The sequence below is a fragment of the Callospermophilus lateralis genome, chromosome X, assembly GCF_048772815.1.
Source record: "Callospermophilus lateralis isolate mCalLat2 chromosome X, mCalLat2.hap1, whole genome shotgun sequence".
NCBI lineage: Eukaryota > Metazoa > Chordata > Mammalia > Rodentia > Sciuridae > Callospermophilus > Callospermophilus lateralis.
Window position 1 is genome coordinate 111,243,980 of NC_135325.1, and position 17,139 is coordinate 111,261,118.

A 17,139-nucleotide genomic window follows, 5' to 3' on the forward strand; every position below is an offset into this window, starting at 1 on the left:
AAGTCATAGCACCAGATAATCTCTCTTTTGAGTAATTCAAACGGATTTGTAACCTTTATCTTCAAAATCCCTTTACCAAGTATCACAGGTTTGTGACAAGTCATACCAGTATTGATGATAAAGGAAGGGAAACCAGAAAAGGCCATTATGGAAACTTGCCTACAGAGGACACAAAAGGGATTAGAAAAACTGAAAGACCTAAACCTAAATATGCAACATAAAAATATCTTCCAATGAAAATTGCAGGCCTAGAGGATTTCATTAGTAAATTCTGACATTTAAGGAAAAAAGAAAAAACCGATCTTAAACTCACAGGAAAAAAATAGTCAGGCACGGTGCACGTGCCTATAATCCCAGTGGCTCAAAAGGCTGAGGCAGGATTTTGAGTTCAAAGTCAGCCTCAGCAAAGTCTTAAAGAAACTCAGAGTGACCCTGTCTCTAAATAAAATATTTTTAAAAGGGCTGGAGATGTGGCTCACTGGTGAAGCACCCCTGGGTTCAATCCCTGGTACCAAAAAAAAAAAAAAAAAATTCACAGGGGAAAAAAACATTTCCTAATTCAGTTTCAGTCTGAGGCCACCATTAGCCATCATACCGGTTATTACCTCTGAACTCTTTTTCTTGCTCCATGAAAATGAAATCTAAGCCCTTTAAAAATATTCCTTTGCCAATTGGCAAGATGCCAGGTTTTGTCCCTAAATACTATTAGTGAGAGACTGCAGAGGAAGGTTATACTTCCTGGTTCCAGCACGTTTCTCTAGCATGGGATAATTCTTGAGTTGGGCTTCTGCAGTGGGGGCAGTCTCTCCAGCCTCTGGAGTGCTTGCAGCTTCCCCCAAGTCTCTGAATATTTATTATAGCTCGGCACTTCTGGTGAGACACCTTCCAATGTAGTTTCTCCGGCACTCCAGAGGACAGTTTATAGTAAGTTCTGTCATTGTGGCACCACTGGGTCTACTCTTCAACAAGGCACAGCCTTGCCTCTCCAGTTATTTTTGGCCCTGACTCTTCCTTGGACCCTGTACCACAGCCCTGGAAAGGTATTCTTTGGATACTCCTGTGTGTTCCTTCTTCCTTGGGTACTCTTCAGTCCTAGGAGGAGTGATTTCTGTTGTTATTGCATCAAGCTACATAGGCTGTGTTTATTCTATCTGGCATTCATTTCTGTGGGGGGGGGTGGGGGGAGGGGTACCAGAGATTGAACCCAGGACACTTAACCATTGAGTCACATCCCCAGCCCTTTTTGACACAGAGTCTCATTAAGTTGCTTAGTCACTAATTGCAGAGGCTGACTTTTTAACTTGTGAGGTGCAGTCCTCCCATCTCAGCATCTCAGGCTCTTGGAATTACAGGCATTTACCACTGTGCCTGGCTTATTCCTATGCTTTTTAGGATTCTCTATTCACTAGGTGATTACGTACCCATAATAATTCTTTGTCAAATCTTCCTTGTTCCAACATACTGTGTCATTTCTTTCTCCTGACTGAACCCAGACTGATGTTGAATTGGTATCCAGAGAAGACTCTGGACAGATGCAGAACAGATCCACAGAAATGGGATTTGGGGATTGATTTGTTCATTCTTTTGTCTTGAGTACAGTACTTTTTCACAAATGGGAAATGGGCTACTAGTAATCCTTGGCATGCAGAAGCATCACAAACAATCAAACTATCTCATTGTAGTTCACAATGTGTGCATGCTTTGAGAGCCCAAGTGACTTCTGCACTTCACTGTTATAAAGGAATGATGACTATAAAGACCATAACATTGAGTAAATTCTGTTGAGTTCACTTGAGTGCTTACCAAGAAAAAATTACAAGCTCAAGTCCATTAAGCCTTAGCAGAAGTCAGTCTGAAAATCAGGGAGCTTCCATGACAAAAGCTCATTTCTTGTAGCCACAGAGATGGTACTGCTGAAAATCAGCTGTTAAGGATGCTGAATATAATAACAGTTGATTTAAGTCTTGTCAAGTCTCTCGTGTAAAATAGAGCATTGGTTGATATGAAATAGTACTCTGAAACTTGGGAGACATTTGTATAGACCCAGCTGAAACTGAGTCTTGAACCTTTAAGTCATTTTAAATCCCCAACCAATAAAAAGTAGTGACTTGCCTTAATGTCTGGCAATAAATCTTCCTTTGTGATAACCTTGCCTGGGAAGACTCCTTGAAATAAGATACTATTCTCCGGATCCATCACAACCACCTTCAATCACCACTAGACTTATAACTAGGGTCAAATCTCAGTATGCTCTGGGTGGACAGATAAACAGAAGCCAGGAAGAAGTTACACACAAAACTGGGAAGAGTAGATAGAGAAAATACGGTGCAGGCACACCATGAAATCCTATAACTAGAAGGAACTAGATGCATATTTTCACTATGTGTAAATCCTTGAAACAATGCTGAGAACCAGTTCATAAAGAACAAGAGACATATATGCTATGCTATTTATATACATTAACTTATATATATTTATACCTATGTATATATGGGAGCTGGATGCAGTGCACACACCTGTAATTGCAGTGATTTGGGAGGCTGAGACAGGAGGATTCCAAGTTTAAGGTCAGCCTCAGCAACTGAGATTTTATCTCAAAAAGTAAAAATGGACTGGGGATGTTGCTCAACGGTAAAGCAACCCTGGGTTAGATCCCCAGTAGCAAAAATAAATACATATAAAACATCAATGTAAAGCTAGGGATGTAGTTCAATGGTAGAGCACTTATCTTTCACAAGTGCAACCCTGGGTTCAATCACCAACATGGCAAAAATATATATTTATTCAATAAGAACACAAAAACATTTGATGAATGTTTCAATAGTTTCCAGGTTTTTTTTGGGGGGGGGGAAACGGAGATAAAAGTGAAATTAAATGAGAAAAGCTTTATGTGGACTGACCATAATATAATTTTTTAAAAATGGAGTATGACTAACTCAGGCTAAAAAAGAAACTCGAGCTTCTAGCCAGGACTTTAGTCCTTCACAAGATGCTCATCTTAATGTAAGGTGCTGGCTCTCTCCCCCTTATCTGTCTCAAAGATGACACACATGAGGAAAATTGACAAACAGTAGTAATAAAATCAAATGCCTATATAGCATTTTACCATAAGACAGCCACTATTACTAAATCTTCTCAGCCCATGAGATAAATGCTATTATTATCCACATTTACATAATAGAAAACAAGTATATAGAGTTTAAGATCTTGCCCAAGGTTGTGACATACACAGTAATGCTAAACACCTAGAATTTTAAGTCAATGAAGATAGAACCAAGAAACACCAAGAGACAGGAGAGGATTAAGTCTAGGATGAAGATGGAGTCAGGGTGGGGTCAATTTAAATGCAAGAGGCATGCAGGATAGAAACTGGAGAAGAAGTTTCTAACTGTGGACTCTCCCCAACATTGTGCTGACAAGATCATTCCCTAATTCATCAGCACTGCAAGACAGACAATAGTGGTACCAGGATATCTGGAGGTGGGTTGAACTGAGGCAGCACTAGAGCCCAACTGGATAAGGGAGCATACATGGAAACTCCAACCCTATTCCTTGAGCTAGTATAAACTCATCCTATACTCTCAAGGTAAGGATCTGACCAAGCCAAGAGGAAAAGACTAAAGAAAGTGACATCAGGGGTTATCTAACAAACTATACTCAGTGAAGCTCAATGTTAAAAAACCCTCAGAGATTACAAACATGTTAATCCAATTTTGCAATCATGAGCAGAGCAAAAAAAATTCCAGTCATTTGAAAGGCCCCGATAAGATGTTTGAAGTAGAAAAGAAAGCAGCAGCAACAACTCTGAAGGGGAAAAATACTCTGCAAAGAAGAAACTAAAAATTGTCTTTAGAGTTTATTGTAAAACTACAGTAGTCAAGATAAAAAAGACAGTACGGATCCATTGTTAAGTACAGTAGTGGACACAGGTTTATATGGGACCTACTAAGATTCTGAGGTAATTTAATGGAAGGGTAGTGTTTTCAACAAAAGACGCTGGAATAAATAGGTAACTATTTGGGAAAAAATGAATTTCAGTTCTTATCTCACACAGTTAAAAATGAATTCAAAATGTACTGGAGTTTAGCATAAAAGCAAAAACTACAAAATTTCTAGAAGAAGTCTTCATGACCATGAAGTAGACAGCCTTGATAGGTCACAGGAAACAGGAACCACTAATTTTTTTTAAGATTTCATTTATGCAAGAAAAATGAGAACAGGCAAGACAAACCAGGAGATATTCACAACACATGTATCTGACAATTTATAATTCAGAATATGTAAAAAAAATTCTACATTTAAAAAAACAGGCAATCCACAATCCAACTTTTAAAATGGACAAAACACTGACACTTTATGAAAGATATACAAATGGCTTAATAGTATGAGGTATTGCCCAAGATAAAATGCAATGTGAGATAATGGGCTGGATCCTGAAACAGAAAGAGAACAATAGAAAACATGGAATCAAAAAGTAGGGTTAACAGTAATGTACCAATGTTACACTCTAGTTTTGACAAATATAGTAGTCACATAACATATTAAAATTGGGGGTCAAAAAATAAAATCAGGGGAAACTGGGTGAAACATATACAGAAACACTATCTTTACAACTTTTCTGAAAATTTAAAAAATTATCCCAAAAGCTTATTTTAAAAAAAGTGTTCAGCATCACAGCAAATGTTGGAGAAAGGTTATTGTTGAACAAACAAAATTCTCATAAACTGCTTAGGGCATAAAATGTACTACCACTAGGAAACTATTTTGCAGTTTCTTAAAATTAAATATTACTGTCTATTCTATCACCCCATCACTTTAACTTGAATAAATATTTATTCAAAAGAAATGAAAATATACATCCAAGACATACAAGAAGTCACAGCACTATTAATATCCAAGAAAACCAAACAGTCCATATATCCATCAATAGAATAGACATATATTTCATACACTGAAATTTTACTCAACAATGAAAAATGAACTGCTGGGGGGATAGCCCAGTAGCAGGGCACCTGCCTAGTATGCACAAGGACTGGATTCAAACCCCAGCACAGCAAAAACAGAAAAACAAAAATCTACAGATACTTGCAACCACATAAACAAATCTCAAAAATATGCTCAAAGCAGCTAGACAAAAAATGTTATATTATTAAAATATGCAAGATTATCCTATAATAAAACCAGGTCAGTGTTGCTTCCCTGGGGTTGGGAAGTGTTACTAACTGGGAAGGAACACAGTAACTTTCTGGGAATTAAGGGATATTTTGTATTTTTAATCTAAATGAGAAGTTTACTCAAGACTGATCCAACTGCACACTTGAGATCTGTGTATTTTGCCATAATTATTTTGATAATTTATGTATGTTTAATAATAAATGTGTATTATATTTTTAAAATGTAGCCAGGCTGGGTGCCTATAATCCCAGTCACTCAGGAGGCCAAGAAAGGAGGATCACAAGTTTGAGGTCACCCTCAGCAATTTAGTGAGGCCCCAATTTCACAAGGCCATCTCAAAACAACAAAAAAATTAAAGGGCTGGGGTTGTAGGCTCAGTGGTAAAGCATCCCTTGGTTCAATCCTCATTAATTTAAAAAATAAGTATGGCCAGCCAAGGTAATACCTGCCTGTAATCCCAGATACTCAGGAAGCTAAGGAACCGAGTTCAAGCACATGCTGGGCAATTTAGGGAACGCTGCCTCAAGATATAAAAGGGCTAAGGATGTAGCTCAATAGTCAAATGCCCCTGGATTCAACTTCTAGTACTGAAAAATTCATAGCAACTTTATATTCCTAATAGTCCCTAAACTAGAAAAAGCCCAGGTTTTTATCATAAATAATTTTAAGTTCTCATTCTTATCAATAAAAACTACTGATATCCTCTCCCGAAAGCTTTACAAGGCCCCATGATTAATTGCATTTATTTAATGTTCTAAGAGATAAGACCAATGTGTAGATATTAGAGGGAAAAAAATAGCATCTTTTAAGGATGAAGGCAGGAATTATCTGAGAAGGGCCAGAAGGTTAATTTTTGGAATGACAATGGTTTCCATCTTTATAAGAGCATATGCATTTTCCTCACAACTCAATACACTCAGTATTTTCTTAAGTTTGAAAATATTTCACAGCAAGCATTAAAATAGGTTGGAAATAATCTTGAACTAATTAACATTAATTATATAATCACTAATTGTTCACCTATTTTCTCAAAATAGAACTATTGCCTAGTAAGAGCAAATTCCTAGGTTAAACCTCCAGTACATTAAAAAAAAAAAAACTTTTAAAAATATTTCAAAGTCACTCTAAGTGGTATATTTGTTGGTCAATTTAAGATCTTTAGGTGGTCCATAAAGGGAATGATGGGACATGAGAGTTAAATTTTACCCTGAAATTCATAAATACTGAATTGGTTATTAAGCTTTCTAAAGAATTGATGGGATGGATAGGCCCTTTTTCTGAAACTGGTATAAACCCCATGCTAATTTACTTGGGGATGTCATTCAACTTAGCTTCATAACACAAATGTCACCATTTAGGTGCCAACATCCATTAGCCAAATGTATATTTAATAAGCTGGGTATGGTGGTGCACACAGATAATCTGACTTGGGAGGCCCAGGCAGGATCACACGTTCAAGGTCAGCCTAGACAACAATAAAACAAGACTGAAGATGCAGCTCAGTGGTAAAGCACATATGGGTCAACAGCATCACTAAGACAGACTTTGGTCTAAAGTGCTCTGGATTCATTGCTACAACCTTTTCCTCTTGATATTTAAAAGCAAATCAGAGGTAAAAGAAATAATTATTGATGTTAGTCTCCAATTCTCAGGTACGATTGCTCCCACTAAATTTAGGGGGTGAAAATTAAATGAAATCATCTGAATTGCCTCATTATATTAATTACCTTGATGTACATCTACGTTCACTCCCCAATAAAGACAGCTACCTAGTTGCAGAAGCTGGCCAAATCAGTGACTCAACATATCAAGTGCCAGAAGTATATCAAAACTAATGTGAGTGAAGCGGAACTTTTTCTTTTTAAAGAAAAACACTTCAAAGCCTAAAATAATTTCTAATTTCAAAAAGGTTTTTAAAAAAAGGAAAAAAGAACCCATTGCCACAAAAAAGATGCACGTTTAAGTTTTATTGTCTCAATACAAAACATTCCAAAAAGTGAAAATGATCTATAATACCTAAGTTCTATATATAGTTCAACTACCAGTCCAACAAGGAAAACATTTTATCATTCTGTTTCTTTTACAACCAATATAAAGTAAAATGAATCAAGACCAACTCTTTTACTAATGGAAAAACTAAGCCTTCTGGGTCTTTTAAGTTATCTGTTAAAAAAGTATCTGGTAATTTAAGCATACTCCTTACTCTGAATTTAGTATTCATACTACAATTAGTCTATTCTACACTGTCTTCAAGAAATCTAAATAAAATCTCAAGAGCCAAAAAAGTCCTCACAGAAGCACCAACTCAAGTAATTAGATTATGGAAGACTTGAGCTAAGATAGCTATTCAAGTGCAACTACTTAATTGGTCAGTATCCTCATGGTCTATGACTTAGGAATGTGACCAATGAGGGTTAAAATTTATTTTCCTGAATCACAGTTGTTAAATGTGACAGTATTATACTATGCAAAAATTCTCAGAAGTTGAGCTGCTTCCTCTAATGCAACAACTCTGTTTTGAGAACATTAATACTTAAACTATTGGCTCTAGTCTCCAAAGCAATAAACTGGTTTTACCATGATTTGTTTCCAAGAATGGGAGCTGTGGGTAAAGTAAGCTTATAAAATGATACAATAACCAAGTGACCAATTTGTTTCCAGTTTCAAGTGTGCTTTCCACCATTCTAACAATGTTTCCAGTTGTTACTTTCATTTTCCCCATATTACTCCTTGCTTTAGTTTTGCTGTAAAACTGAACCCTCATTCCTGATAAGCTAATGTCAGAATAAGTTTCATTTGCTGAAAAAAAAAATCAAGATATTACTTGAAAGAGAGTTATAAGTTACCACTTAATGCCTATCATGATTCAACTTTTTTTTTTTTTTTTTTTTGCAGCACTAGGGATGAACCCAGGGCCTTCGGGCATGCTAGGCAGGTGCTCTACCACTGAGCTACATCCTCAGCCCGTAACTCAACTTTCTGAAATTCAGTGATACTTAATTCTAAATTGTAGAGTTGCTTCAGCTGAACAAAAAGAAAGCCAAAGCTATAAACTCTACGTAAATGGCCACAAGAACTTCCTGAGTACCTCCCCTTGCCAATTTCTTTGTTTCCCTTTCTCCATTTGGTCAATTTTAAGTAACTACCACTCCCTAGTAGTTAAGAGTGTTAACCAACACTAATGCCTTCCTCAGATCTACAAGAACCCTTGAAGACAAAAATCTATTGCCTGCACCAAACCAATTCTGATGAGCACTGCTTATGCGACTGCTGTGACTGATCGACAATCAGCATTCTTCTGCTTCAACAACTCTGTAAAAAAGCATGGGATCAAGTTACAAGGCAAAGCATTTGTTTTATACTGCATAGTACCCCACTCCCCCCACCATTCCTAAATACATGCTTTTTCTTGTAATTGATATCAATAACCCTCCATTTAGTCAACTTGTATTATGGCTATACAAATAAGCAAGCACTGAGAAAACTCACTGAAGCCCAAACTTCATGTAAAGTCTGCTCACATACCAAAGTATTACCTGTATACACAGATCCTGTCAAGAGAACTCTTGCAATATGAAGAGATATTTGCAATTGGTTTTAAACAGCCAAGAATATTGCATGACTAATAGTATATTACTGGAAATATACCTATATAACCTCCCTCTACATTCAAAATTGACTGGAAATATACCTATATAACCTCCCTCTACATTCAAAATTGGTGTGCCAGGGCTGGGGATGTGGCTCAAGCGGTAGCACGCTTGCCTGGCATGAGTGTGGCCCGGGTTCGATACTCGGTACCACATACAAAGATGTTGTGTCCGCCAAAAACTAAAAAAATGAATATTAAAATTCTCTTAAAAAAAAAAATGGATGTGCCAGATAACACACGTTAAATAATCTAACCTAATTTCCAAGACTTGTATATTATCCCCTTTTGCAGATGAAGTGTGGATCAGAAAAAAAAAAAAAAAAAAAAAAACTTGCCAATACCACAGCTAGACAGTGGCAAAGCTACAAATACTATTTAAACCTTGAAAGGCCAGTGCTTTCAAAACTTACCTTAGCATTTGATTTCTCCTGCTGCCAGCTTTATCTACTGTGAATAAATCAGCACTCCATGACCACAATGACCATAAGTCCTCAACCTGCAAAAATTAAACAGATGAAAACTAGTTATCTCTCTTAAGGAAACTCTTTAAAACTTGCCTATAACTGCCCTCTTTCCAGAAAGGCAAGTTCAGACTTGCAGTTTAATGTATTTCATGTTCTACTAGTTCTCTTAAGTAGTGGAAGATTCACTGGCTTGGGATGGACTGGAATGGCTTAAATGGTTAAGTTGCATGGCTTATGGATTCTCATTCTGTTCCAATGGTGCACTGCCACGTTAAATCCATAAGTTGAACGGACAAAACATTTATTTGAAGGAATAAGTGCGTATAAGGATTTTTAGTTGGAGGTCTTCAAGTTTACTATATTCAAGAGCATCTTTTTCAACTTCATGGCTGGACCTGGGTCATGCTGCCTCAGGTTTTGCTTTTTAAAGACCACTTGCAATAGATTTTCTCCATACAGTGTAGTTTCATAGAACTAAAAACAAGTCAGGCATCCAACTAAAGGTCAAGTTTGCAATGGCTTACAGGGGTAAGAGAGGGGACCCCAAACCTAAGCCATTTCTTATATTGACTAAGACTAATTTGAAAAAAAAAATGTTAAAAACATATGAAGCATGTTTAAAGGTCTTCATCAAAAATACTTTAAAAAATACCCCCTCCCAAGCCCCAGATTGGTACTGGTAAACAGCTGTATTAAGGCCTTTAAGTGTCACACATGCTTTAAAAAAAAAAATCCAAGTGTTGAATTTGGAGGACTTCTAATATGCTATTGAACATTTGCTTTTCCAAAAGGTTTTTTTTTTTTTTTTTAAATCTAGAAGGCACATTTCCATTGCCATGAGGTACAGTATGTTTCACTGTACTATGAGGAAGGTAAGTGTTCAATTTCGACTTAGACGGAAAAACTAGTTTGCTTTGCTTACCATCTTTGCTGTTTCACAGGCATTTGGTGCTTTAAATCTGATGTGGAATGCTGATAGATTCACTTTTTAGAAGTCATAAGCCTTTAGGAAGTTGGAGATAACTTCATTGCTTATGTATTTTCTCCTTTGCAATCAAGCTGTTCCTTTAAAAGTGAGACACTACAGAGTTGCAAAAATTTGAAACAGTAAGAGCAAGCATCGTTTGCAGCTTCATGGTTGGTTTTGGCCAAACTTTTTATTTAGTATTCTGTAGTTGTTTAACACACACTTAAATGGTCTTATTGGGGGAGGGGAAAAGGGAGGTTCTTGCGGATTCCCAAGGAAATGTCAGAAAGGCAAAATATGGCCAGCATTATCCATTTGGTTTTTTTTTTGGAGGGGAAGGGGGATTTACTGGGTGAATAGCACTTTCCTTACATAGATATCTGATCTCAGGTTTTGTATACTGAGAACATTGAGATTTCAGCTGGAAGACACCCTGAAATCCTAAGAGTAGCATACCCCAACCACCCCCTATTAGCTAGCTTCTTTGTATAGGCAGAACGATTCATCTCTCAGTGGAGATCAATGGACATCTAGATGGCTAGATGTTTGTGGAAGATCTTAGAATTGCTTGCCTCATTTACTGGGTAAAACTGGATAGGAAGTGGCCTTTAGGGACACTTTAACTTGGAAAATTACAACACTAGTACAACAAGTCTTACACACTTAACATTTGCTTGTTGAAAGCAACTCAAAATTAAATGAAATTAAACATGTTTTACTTTTTTTCCCTCACAAGAACATAAAAAATTATGAAGGGGAACTTAACAGGAAATTTAAAAAAGGTAACACAATTTTTCCTTTTAGTAGTCCTTGGGTAGTTATGACAGAATGGTTTCCACTTTTTGTTTGTTTCTTTGAACGGGGAATTTTGGTCCAAAGTTTTGTTTGTTTCTAGTATCTGCTTCTGCCTCCCCCTCTATCAGATCGGCTTCCTCCACGGCCACCACCTCTTGGTGCTCCGCGGCTTGAACTGCTGTAGGAATCACGTGGAGGAGGGTACCCCCTTTCCATAGAAGGGGGAAGCCCTCGTTCTTGTCTGCCAACCCGATCACGACCACTTGAGTAGAGATCACTTCGGCTGCTTGAGTAACTGTCTCGACTTCCACCATATCCGTCACGTGAGCTGCTGTAATCATCATAGCGACTGCTTCCACCATAAGATGGCGGGGGCCCTCGTGTAGGTGGAGCACTACGTGAGTTACCTGCAGGGTCAATGGTCAGGTAATATGGCAACACTATAAATTGTATATATACAACATTTAAATCTGAATTTACAGAATTCTTGTATTAAAAGTTTACTTTCTCAACTGGGAGGTTTTAAACTCTACCATTGCTGGCCATAACAAGGATTTGCTCATCTGCTGAGATACGGAAATGGATTGATTTTAATGTTTGTTTGAAAAGACTGAAGACGGTGTGTATTTCAAGAGGATATTCCAGCTTGTTATTTTATAGTAGACACTCAGCCACTTTCCAGTGATAAGTTGCAATTTTGAACTGTAGAGTTTCCTTCATATTGCAATGGTAAACATTTGATCTTGTTAATAAAATTTTTAAATTGTATTTTCACTGTTGGGGGAAAACACATAAGGCTGCCAATTTAAGCAAGCAAAATCCCCTCCAAAGCAAGCGAACAGCCTCAAAAGAAAAAAAAAAAAAAACTTAGGAAAGAACAAAAGCCCCTCACAAAACTAGGAAAAGCCCAGCTGATAGTTAACCCTTTAAAAAAAGCAAGCAAACGTCCCTTTAAAAGCAAGCACCACGCAGCCTATTAAACTGGCTCATGAACCTAAAAACTCAAGCTGCTGAAACTCAAGACTCTTAACAGTATCTTACCATAACTCTCATATGAATCTCTGTAGGAACCTCCACTTGGATGATCTGAATAATCACGATCACGACCATATCCATCTCTATCACTAAATTAAAGAGAAAAACCTTTAAGTCCCAGAGCACCAACTTTTACAATAAAATATTATACTTGAGCCACGGAAGCACTCACTTACCTATAGCCTCTTGATGGATAGTCATCACGTGAACTGGAATGACCATAATCACGGTAAGTATAATCTCTTGGAGGTGGTGCATAATCTCTTGTGTCACGAGAACTTGGGTAATCTCTGCTTGAATAGCTATAGAAACAAAAGTAATGTGGTCTATGCTTTTGATGAGCTCTCCTTTAACCTTAATTAATGAAAAAACTGCACTTTTTTGTGTTACCTGTCTTTAGTAGAATATCCATCATCTCTTGGGGACAAATAAACATCTCTCCGAGAGGGCAGGGGTTCCCTTCGAGGTGGGCCTCCATAACTATCTCTTCCACGTGATACAGGAGCTTAAGGAAAAATAATAATTTTTAAAAATGTAGCCTGGTAAAAGTTAAATAAAATGTGAACTTATTATATTCAGACAATGAAAAGTAGTGACTTAAACATAATACGTACACAGATCAAGAAATGTTATTCACATCTTTTGAGTACTCATTAGCTTCATGTTACTAGATCACCTGGAATTCCTGAACAAGTCTTAAGGGTCATTTTTAAGAGTTACTTCTTAATTCTTAGTGCGCTGGTGATAGCACAGATTGTTATGCATGCAACATTTACCTCTTCCTCCCATTCCACTGCTGCTGCGAACTGGTCCTGAAGGAGCTGATCTTTTAGGAGGAGGACCCCCACTTCTTGGTGGTGGTCCTCTTTTTACTGGAAGAGGTCCCCTGGAAGAACTCATGTTAAAATGCATGGAATAACCACCATCATCTACATTAGAAAGGAGAAAAAAATATGTTAACACAAGAATTTAAAAAACAAAACAAAAAATCCTATGATTTGATGATACTACCTTCTCTTTATCTTTTCTCTTTGAGGAGTCTAACTTATATTTTCAATTGCACAATATCAAGCATGAAGTCATGTAGACTGGGAAAATAAGGAAAATGAAGGGTAGTCTCTCTAAAGTTATTTCAAAGAAAACACAATTGTTTTGCTTTCATATGCTCAATGTATCAAAATGAATCTTGAAAAAGATTTTCTAAGTACTTTTCTTACACATTAAGTAATAAGCTAAGAAATAATGTGATCTATCATTTAAATCAACATTCATTTAACTTAGGACACCTTCCATGTTTTCCTTTTGAGTCATTATCACTTCAAGAGGTAAGCATATTCTTAATTTCAAAGGCGAGAGAGCCTTTCAACAAGGGCTTAAAGCATACACTGTCGTGGATTTGCAGTTCTTATACACCAAGCCAAAGATCCACCTAAATTATTACCCATATGCCCTCCACGAGAAGGAGGTCCCCTAGTTCCTCCACTTCCTCCTCTTCCTCCTCTAAGACCTCTGGGAGGGCCTCTGCTTCTTGGAGGTGGAGGTGGGCCACGTCTACCACTTTCAAATGATGGTTTGGTAGCTTGTTCCACCTTGATGGCTTTTCCATCTAAGGACTTTAAACAACAAAAATCAAAATGGTTAAATTGTATCATAATTTTAAAAGAATTTACAGACCCACTATATACTATTAACACCAAAATACAGTTATGTTAATTTTGTTCAATTAGTCTAAGTAAAATCCTAGAAGCAGTAATTCTAAGAATGACTTTCCCACTTACTTAAAATGTCTACCCAGTCATTGAGAATACAAAGCATGAAGTAAACTCAGTGCACTTGGTAAAATTTAAAGCAATGCTAGGTAGGTATATCAGCTCATTTTCAAAACTAATAACCAGATTAGGTACAGTGGCACATGCCCATAATCCCAGCAACTCCAGGTTAACTCAGGAAGCTGAAGCAGGATAGCAAGCTGAGGCCAGCCTCAGCAACTTGGTGAGACCTTGTCTCAAAAAATAAAAAGGAACCAGGAATCGTGTCACATGTCTGTAATCCTAGCAGCTCAGGAGGCTGAGGCAAGAGGATTGAGTTCAAAGCCAGCCTCAGCAATTTATGGAGGCCCTAAGCAACTTAGTGAGACCCTGTCTCAAAATAAAATATACAAAGAACTGGGGAATGTGGCTCAGTGGTAAAGCACCCCTGGGTTCAATCCCCAGTACCCCCCCACCTAAAAAAAAAAAAAAAAGCAAAAGTAATAACCAATGCTAAAAGCCAAGCCATCAAGCTATGGTTTAGGGATCCCAAGATAAAATACAATGCTTATCTGTAACATTACATGCTACTCTGAACTGAGAAACACTTAAGAGCACAATCCAGGGTTGGGGATGTAACTCAAGGTGGAGTACTTGACTAGCATGCATAAATCCAATCCAAGGTGGAAGAAAGGGTACAATCTATAACTTTGTCTACAACATTTGATCCTGGAATTTCATAATATGCTTCAGTTGAGCATGTCGCTCAGTGGTAGAGCACTTGTTTGGCATGCCTAGCACCACACAAAAAAACACCTCATGAATATATTTCAAAAGTGTACTACAAATTGGCTATGGTGAGAAGATCTTGGAGAGGTATGTATATAAAACCAAAATAATTCAAGAGCTTCCCTGAACCAGAGTTGGGATTGCACATGCTATTTTATGCACTAGGATACATGGCATTCATTGTGCAATCTCACCTTTCCATTCATGTCTCTGGCTGCATCCTTAGCATCTGCTGGACTTTCAAAGGTGACAAAGGCAAATCCTCTTGATTTGTTGGTTTCACGATCTTTCATCAAGAGCACTTTAACAAAGTTTAAGAAAAAGTGTCACTAATTCGAATCAAACAATGAAAGTAACTACCTACTTGAGGAGAAAGCTCAGAACTTCTTAGAGGACAAAAATACAACATCATGTCAGATGATCAATGTAATCAAATTCATCACAGCTTATCTTTTAATTGTAATATCCCAGCATGTACTTTCATATAACTCACCTTCCACTATTCGTCCATATTTGCCAAATACTGCTTCAAGGGCTTTCTCATTTGTTTCCGTATTAAGCCCACCAATGAAGAGCTTTCCTGGACGATCTGCTTCAACCATTTTTCCCCCCTGGTGAGTCTGCTGAAAAAGAATAGTATTACCTCCCAGAAGAAGTTCCCCAAGTTTATGGGACACCTTTAAATGTGGTTTGGATTGTTTTACTAAAACCTTTTTTCTTTCATAACTAAAGACAACGATAAGCTTCCAACACAGTAGGAAGCCAATTTAAACTAAGTGGTAATAGTGCAATTTTACATTAAAGTAGTTGAAAGGGCCGACACAAAGTTCACTTTCACCCTATCTTCCTTGGCTGTTTTTAACGAGTTAACAGGTACTTAACATTTGAAAAAGCCAATTTTAGTTTTAATCCTAGGTCTGATGCCTTTTACAGATTCAATCACACCCCTCTCCCAGTGATGGATTTTAAGACTAAAGGCTAGTTCAAGGTCACCAACCAGAGGGCAAGACTTCAACACCAAACCCTCATTCAAGGGCTCCCCGTTCTCTCATTAGTATGTTAGTAAATCTAAGCAAGTATCTTTTAAGTTTGCGCCAAGTTCCGCCTCATCTCCACCAGCCCCCACCCGCCAAAAAGGTTACTGCCTAAGGGGGAAAAAAAGGCAAAGTGTCAACATCATTTCATATTAAATAACAGCACACAGAAGCGCACACTGTAACACTCAACACGCTACAATTGCGACGGAACCCAATTAAGACTAGTCATTAAAAACCGCGTGGAAACGACAAAATGGCGACACTTGGATTCAGCCCAGAGCAACTGACACTGGTCAGGAAACTAACTTTTACCATCAATACTGGCTGGGAAAATTCCAAGGGCTTCCTCTCCAGGGCTGCCAATTAACAAAGAGGCCGCATGGAAGTCCACATGCCATCGTTAGCGTCAGCGCCATCCCAATGCAGGTACCGCGGTGGCGCGGTCGCTCCGCGTCCCGCTCAAGCTACAAAACGCCGACCTCCGCCTCCGCCCTCGCCCCCGCCCCAGCAGGCAACGGCCAAACTTTCGAGACATACAATGAAACGAACCCCCTAATGTGTTTTCCTTTGACCGACCCCCCCCCCGCTTTATTTAAATAGGTCGGCACCTTTGGGTGTCTTAAAATGGCGCCCGCCACCCTCATCTCCAGGGAGATAATCCCAAGTTCTAACAAGGCAAGAACGTACGAAACAACGAACCAAGAAAAGGAGACACGTACCGGAGGGGTGGCGACGGTCTCAAGCTCCTACGAGCTCGCCGAGTGGGCCTTCCAAGCAGCTCGACACGAGTGACAGCTGCTGGACCCAGGAACGGAACAGAGAAGCCGCTAGGACTACTGCGCAACGAGGGCGAACAAAGGAGACAGCAAACTTTATACTACCCGGGAACGAGGCTGAAGAACCCGGATGGAAACGAAGCTTAGAATTTGAAGCGCGAAGGGAGGGGGAGCAATTCTCAGTGTCTTCATTGGCTGTATTCCATGTCATTCATTTTTCGCTCCTCCCCTTTCCCCAGGCCCTAGGTCTTCTGGCCGGCGCCCGATTCTAACCGTTTTCCCTACCCCCACCCATTCTCAAAGGCGCGTTTTTGCTTTCTGCTAAAATGGTGCACAGACTTCATTTAATAAAAAGGTGAATTTTGTTGAGCATTCTAGTGGACCGGACACGGTTAAAAACTTTCACTTGTACTTTTGCGTTAACTCTTTTTAATTCTAAAAACAAGACGATAAAGGCAGATACTCTTATGGCAATTTGCAGAAATGGGAAACAAAGAAGTTTAGGTAATACAATATATTTGCCAAAATTATCCTGAACAAGAATCTTTCGTGAATGGGAGAAATTCTTATAAATGAATGTCAATTGAGAATAAAAAACCTAGCGAACGGCATGCAGATAGTTTATTCATATATAGCAATCACTGAACACCTAACTAAATGGCAAGCGCTGGGCTAGGCCAGGAGGATACAACCCATGACAA

At 38.3% G+C, this 17,139-nt stretch overlaps 1 protein-coding gene and 1 non-coding gene across 2 annotated transcripts; both read right to left on the bottom strand.

The window, feature by feature from the left end:
• Window positions 1-10,429: 10,429 nt before the first annotated feature.
• Rbmx (RNA binding motif protein X-linked) lies at window positions 10,430-16,529 on the bottom strand. Its single transcript, XM_077107738.1, has 9 exons — window positions 16,382-16,529; window positions 15,119-15,248; window positions 14,820-14,926; window positions 13,530-13,701; window positions 12,865-13,017; window positions 12,479-12,593; window positions 12,265-12,390; window positions 12,095-12,177; window positions 10,430-11,460 (listed from the first exon to the last, which is right to left on the bottom strand). Exons 2-9 carry the CDS (start codon window positions 15,225-15,227, stop codon window positions 11,150-11,152), a joined length of 1,176 nt encoding a protein of 391 aa, XP_076963853.1. The 5' UTR covers window positions 15,228-15,248; window positions 16,382-16,529; the 3' UTR covers window positions 10,430-11,149.
• Window positions 14,999-15,071, bottom strand: LOC143639568 (small nucleolar RNA SNORD61). Its single transcript, XR_013154716.1, has one exon. It is a non-coding gene; the product is annotated as a small nucleolar RNA SNORD61 (small nucleolar RNA).
• Window positions 16,530-17,139: the final 610 nt, after the last annotated feature.

Excerpts from the sequence above, each read along its gene's own strand:
- Rbmx (XM_077107738.1), bottom strand. The coding sequence starts at position 15,227 with ATGGTTGAAGCAGATCGTCCAGGAAAGCTCTTCATTGGTGGGCTTAAT. Across the intron at positions 13,702-14,819 it reads CCAGAGACATGAATGGAAAG|TCCTTAGATGGAAAAGCCAT; the intron begins GTGAGATTGCAC and ends TGTTGTTTAAAG. Across the intron at positions 11,461-12,094 it reads AGATTCATATGAGAGTTATG|GTAACTCACGTAGTGCTCCA; the intron begins GTAAGATACTGT and ends TTGACCCTGCAG.